General features: G+C 37.5%; 1 protein-coding gene across 1 annotated transcript; it reads right to left on the bottom strand.

Moving 5' to 3' along the window:
• Positions 1-106: 106 nt before the first annotated feature.
• Positions 107-6,344, bottom strand: LOC307269234 (uncharacterized protein). The gene is made up of 7 exons (XM_080052111.1): positions 6,271-6,344; positions 3,334-5,269; positions 3,035-3,198; positions 2,735-2,958; positions 2,059-2,188; positions 1,850-1,950; positions 107-1,397 (listed from the first exon to the last, which is right to left on the bottom strand). The coding sequence occupies exons 2-7, from the start codon at positions 5,249-5,251 to the stop codon at positions 1,178-1,180; spliced, it is 2,757 nt and encodes a 918-aa protein (XP_079908237.1). The 5' UTR covers positions 5,252-5,269; positions 6,271-6,344; the 3' UTR covers positions 107-1,177.
• Positions 6,345-6,563: the final 219 nt, after the last annotated feature.

Genomic DNA, 6,563 nt, shown 5'->3' on the forward strand with positions numbered 1-6,563 from the left:
ACTCAACTGATTATTTACAGTATATTTCAAGAGTAACATTCAATATTCTTAAAACAAAATCATATAAAATAATCTGCATTTCATAAAGCTTGCATATTCCATCATGTTGGTTTTTTTTTAAGTTGCAATACAATTCACTTAATGAGTAGAAGCACTTGTAGACCTTTCTCCAGTTTTTGGGTTAATCTAAAAAGAATTTGGCAAACACCCTTTTTTTAAAAAAAAACATGCTCTTGCAAGCTGCAGTAACATTTTATTTTAAAGTAAGTGCAAAGATCAGTTGAGACTTCTGTGAGTGGCAATGCAGTCTTTGTTTTATGTACATTTTGAAGCTTGTTAGTCAACTTACAGTATTTTTAAAGAACAGAATGACAGACTGAAAAAGCCTCTCATCTTGAGTGGAAATATTTACACAAACATTTTGTTTCCTTCGTTTTTGGGCAAATAAATGACTGATTCTTGTCAGATTTATTTCTTAGATTCCACTGACTCCTGCTGTGGGACCTTTTTATACAGTAGTTATAACCTAAAAATAAAGTTTAAATCATGTCAGTAGTCTTTTCTTCAAACTTGTAAGTAGGTTTCATTTCCCTGACATCACCTAAACACTGAATGGATAAAAAGAGCTTCTATCTGCTTTGCCACTTATAGTTTGTCTGAGCTAAAAAGTTATCTACCGATACTAAGTAGGGATTTTCCATTCATATCTTTTTCTAAAAAGGCATTAGCTATATCCAGTCCTGAATACATCTCTTCCTTTTTTACTTTACACAATCTAATCTAAAGCACCTACAGTATCAACTACACTCTAAGTGCTGGGGTCCCAGCTATGATAAGTAAAGGCTTGTGCTTTCAAGACATTACCTGCATGAAAAAAGCAAAGGGGTGTGATATCTTATCACGGCCAGACAGGGGCACTGTGGGTCCATCAGAACACAGAACCCCAGTGCTGATAAGGCAACATACTGTACATTACCACATGGTATGAAGTAAATGACAACCAAACCTCTTAGACCCTTAGTAGGAAAATTATCTTTCACTCAGGTCCTGGTGTAAATTGTTGGGGGTATACCACCATTATCACAGGGAATATTAGACCTAAACTGTATACATCCAAGTATATCAAATTATAGTTCAACCTTGCTTTTGAAGTTCTTAATCCTTTTTGAATTCAACTTCACTTGAAGCCACTGGGTTGAGACTCTTGAACTGGGGCACCCAGGTCCTCCTTAAGGTTCATGGATAGCTTTGTAAAGCTGGTGGTGATGTCTTCTCTATGAAACATTTCCTTCAAAGGGGTCTCTGAATTCCACCCTTGGGTCTCGGCAAATTTGTAAACGCATCCAAAGAGTTCAGGAAACATCTCCATCAAATCAATGTTGGCTGCATCCTTGGCACTGCAAACACAATCATCATGCAAACAAAGAAACAAATGAACTGCCAGCTTAAAAAACGTTCTAGTCATCTAGTTTGAAGATGACACCCATGACCACATTAGGTCGTCTTAATGACTAACGCACAACAGTCATTTTGAGTCATTGATTGTCTTTTTTACTGCCTTCACGTAACTGTAAAGAGAGAAAAAAAATCTAGAATTATTGGTTATGGATATACAGTATATTCATAATATCAGCAATTAGTGGAATTTAATATTATTTGGAAAATGTCCATAATCTAAAAATGTGTCGCAGAGATGTTCTTTCCTTTTCTTGTAAGAAAACTGAACACAACTTTCTTACTATATAAGAAAAATAAATAAATGTGTTTAATTAGGCTACTGCTTCAGTGTTATGACTTTTTTTCTTCTCATTTTAAGTCTGTGAGTCAATTTCAACTCAGTTTCACTTACTGGTGCTCATGGAGGTTTCGTATGAAGCGGAGTAAGGCCAGTGTGTTGTCAGGATAGGCTTTGTTCTTGGGATCCATCTTCTGGACCACCTCTGGTGAAAACTGTAACGCCAAATGTTATAATTATAGTATTATAGTAATAAACTGGACTTCAGTAATACCAACTAGGTCTATTTCAAATAAAGAATTAAATTGTTAGGTTGTAGTCACCTTATCTTTCCACCGTTTGTAGGTTCCCTCCCCAGCACATTTGTCCAGCAGAGAAATGAATTCCTGGTCAGCATCTCGATACTTTGCCACTTCCTCCCTGTTACCAATCTTCTTCAGGTATTCTACTCTCCTGGTGTAATGGAAAAATTACTGTTAAGGCAGAAATTCAGTAGAAACGTACTGGATGTGACAACAGACACCTGTTTCCTGTGGTATGCAGTATGCTATCCTCCCCACACATCCTGTCTTCAACTCCCTAGTTTTGGTTTCCTCTAATCAAGAGCATCATGTTACCTTTTACAGAGGGAAGTGTTTCTTTCAACTGTCCTCTATAGGACCCAGTGAATTGACATAGTGATGAAGCGATGGACTACTGTGTAATAACTGATGCATTTGTCTAAACTGCAGAGATGCACTACTGCGGTTTGCAAGTAGAATGTTTGATCATTCTCTTGTTGCTTCTCTCCTTGCGTGATTAAATACTTAAATACACGTTTGGTGTTATTCATGTTCTCTATTCTGAAATATATCTATGATGTTACATTTCCATAACACTGGGAAAATAAGTTTACGTTAGGATATTTTAAGTGCAAAATAAACAGAACAGAATCTCATGAAAAATCATCTGACAATTTTTATCCATAAACGTATAAATCAATCAGTGTTTCCTTCTTACCTTTCAGTGGTCCAGAAAAGGGGATGACTCAAGCATTCCTCCACTGTTGGTCTGTTCTTCGGTTCCTTGTTGATCATCCACTCGATGAGATCCTTTGCCACCGCATCTTCAACATGGTCCAGAGTGTAAATCCCTTCATAAATGTTGCTCTCAACTTTAAAGGGTATGTCACTGAAAGGATGGTGTCCACCAGACAGGATATAATAAATCATCATCCCTGCCACCTTAAAGTTAACAGGACATTTCGGTAAGTATTTTTCAACAAGTCATAAAAGAAGTTTCTATATTAGAAAAATGTACCTGTATATCAGTGCTTCTCTTGTACGGTGTGTCAGCTCCTCCTGCTAAAGTCTCTTTGGCCATCCAGCATTTTGTTCCTGCACTGCCTGTTCGACAGGTTGTTTGGCCTTTGAGTAACCGTCTACTTATACCAAAATCAGCTAATCTTGCCCTTCCGTTTACATCTGCAAGACAAAGTAAATAGACCAACTCAGGAAACAAAATTATGTATTATAATTATGACTCCACATATTGCTGTACTTTATTTGATTTTCAGAAGGTAAATTCCATAATGTCAGGATATTATTTGGTTGTCTTACCAATCAGAACATTCTGTGGTTTGAGATCCCGGTGGAGAATTGGAGGGTCGTGACAGTGAAGAACCCTTAAACTGTCCAGAAGCTGATGGACAAAATTCTTTCTCATCAGACCACCATCATTGATTGGGATATCTCTTATGTATTCTTCCAATGTGTATTCACAAAGTTGAAGACCAAGATATCCAAAGTTCTCATCCTCTGCAGCATCAACATATCGTACAATAGATGGATGATCAAGCTGTGGGAGTCGTAGAATTCCTTCCTCATTCTTCAGAACTTGAAAGTTGGCGTTATTCATTTTCTTCAAAGCAACTTCAGTGCCATCATCTCTCAGCCCCAAGAAGACTTCAGTACCATCACTTCCCCTCGCTATGCGGAATTCTGCATCATTCACATAAATCATGCTCTTAATTCTGGTTACTTTACTTTCATCAGTGCTCAGAAGTTTCTCTAGTTCTACTCTCCATCTCTTGCTGATCTGTAGCCATTTGTGTTTTATCAATGACATTGTGGTGTTGATGGGTGGTAATGGCTTCACATTTGCGTTTGACTCCATTAAAGAAACTGCAGTTGGATCAGCTTCAGCTGTGCAAACTTGGTCTCTTTGCTTTTCCTTCTTTTTCTTCTTCTTTTTCTTCTTCTTTTTCTTGGATCCAGGTCCGGCTGCAACGTCCTCATGTTCCAATGTTGGTTTGCTGAAATGATTATCCAGTCGTTTGATCACTTCTTTCATATCTTTTAGCATGTTCATTTCTACATCTGTCAGTACGTCCTCGGGCACTGAAGTGATCCCCACTGATGTAAAGATTTCAGATGCATGTGCAAATGAAAGCATGTTTCCAAATATACCGTAAGTGAGGACTCTAATGTCAATCTCGTGTTTTTCTTGCACAAAAGGAGCAATTGTTTTGCATAACTTCTCAGTAAAGTTGCGGTCCCAGCCATCTGTGCCTTTCGTTTTCTGGGTTATCACATAAAGTGTTTGCAGAACAACTTGCCATATAAGAGAGCTCCCTTCTGAGCTAAGATGTTCCAGTTGACAGGGGATTATAGCTAGTGCTTGATCATTTGTTATCTCTTCCACAGTGCACAGAACTGCATTCAAACTTAGAATTGCAGGGTTGACATATATCTTAGGGATGTTTGGAAAGCGACAGACTGCACCTGCAATGTAGGAGTTCAGATTTCCAGTGTCCTTTAGCCATTTGATACATCTCCGGCGGTATTCTTCTTCACCTTGCCCAGTTGCATTAAAAAGTGTTTCAATCATGGTCAGGTGAGTCTGAGGATGCTCCAACTGCATGTGACTGTCAAATGTTTGGAACACTTGTTCAAGTGGGTCCCTTGACACAGCAATTTCCATATCAAGGAAATATCTGATTTTGGAGCATAATTTATGTCTGTTCAAAGCTAAGTTATGAATCATTTTGGATATTTTGTCATTCTGAGTTATATGTTCCAGACTAGTGACAGGTAACAATGATACCTTTGCACCAGCAGAAATGAGCACTTTAAACACAGACTCCCTGTCATTGATGGCAGCAGCTTGCAGCGGTGTGAAGGGCTGTAAATTACATCCATCTGGATTAGCTTTCGCTTCAAGCAGTTTCTCCACAAAAAAAACTGGTCCTTTGTAAATTGACACATAATGCAAAGGTGTCAAGAATTTGTTAGAAGCACAGTTTGGGTTTGCACCCTGCTGCAGAAGGAAAGTAAAAATATCTCTTCTTTTATATACAACAGCAGCAATCAGTGGTGTTATGAAGTCATTCAACTCAAAGCATGGGTAAGCTTGATTAGTGTTGTCGTTGTTTAAAAGTTGTCTTAGCTCATCGAGCTTGTTGTCAATTATACACTGTATTATTGGGTGTATTTCTCTTGGGGTGACTGTCTTTTGTAGCTGTTGGAATAAATTCATTTCTTTGCTTCAGAGTACCTGAGAAATAGACAATATAGGTTATTAATATTCCAAAATGTTGGATCCATTTTATGTTTTTGGCAAACAGAAAAACATTTATTAGAATGTAAGCATAATGCTTTACTGTTTTGTTAAAGTATTCCTTTAATGCTTGTAGAGAGGCTCCGACCAAACTCCTTTTACCAACAGCAAAACCAAAGTGAAACACAGTGAATATGTGCATTTACCTATTTGTATTATCTCTCATGAAATAGCATTTTTATACTCTTTAAATATCATTCAAATCAATATGTTGTATTTCTATTTGGAACTCTGCACATGAAAGACACAATACGTTTTCTCTGAGGAAAACTCTTCACAGGACTCTCAAACTGTCAGTGTGTCATGTTTACACAGGAAACTGACTGTTACAACATGTGGAGAAAAAGAGATAAGCTCCGCTCAGAGAAATATACCTGAGAGGTGCAGATTCTGAGTGCATGGACATGGCGTATCCAGGATATCCCCTTTCGCTCAATACTTAAAGTAACGTACAACTAGAGTGACATTTATTTCCAGGGCTATGGAAAAAACGCACCGATGAGTCACTTAGAAATTTAATTCAACAACTTGAAAACTTACAGTCAACTTTGGACCTTGGTCCTAGATTCTAGAAGTACTAATTCTAATGATTGAATTTTTTAAGATATGACTTGTTGATGCACAAAGAGTGCCACACCTTGACGTGACTGGAAAATAAGACATTTAACTTCCTCATTGAGATCCGAAGCCATAGTATAACTTTGAGTTATAGTGAAATATCTATAAATAGGTTTTGGTCAAAGTAGGCATGATAATATATAATATAATAAATATGCTTCTTATATTGTGTTTGTAAGAAAACATCCATTATAACCAGATAACTTTAAGAATGCATTAGGAATAAGATAGGGGTATACATTGTTATCTCAGATGAGCACAGATATTCTACGATAACATTGTAATTTAATTGTTGTAGGATTGTAAAAACATTGACTTACAGTGTTGACGTATGGAGTTCTCTTTAGTACGAATTATATCTAACTTAACATGATGTGCTCTTTCTGCATTTCTTTCAGTCTTCTGACACTCTTTCCTGCTCCTCCCATTTACAGTAAATTACTACAGGTTGGACGAGTCTGTAACAGGCTCGTTGGCAGAGATGGGTTTGGCTTTCAAATGAGACGAGCACCTTTCCCTCATATGGTTTCAGGCTGATTTTCTTCCTGAAGTCTTTGGGAAAGTCATTATCTGACTGTCCAGTCGCCATTGTCCAAATTCGAGAAGATCTGAG

Source organism: Ammodytes marinus, assembly GCF_949987685.1.
Source record: "Ammodytes marinus genome assembly, chromosome: 23".
In the NCBI taxonomy this organism is placed as follows: domain Eukaryota; kingdom Metazoa; phylum Chordata; class Actinopteri; order Uranoscopiformes; family Ammodytidae; genus Ammodytes; species Ammodytes marinus.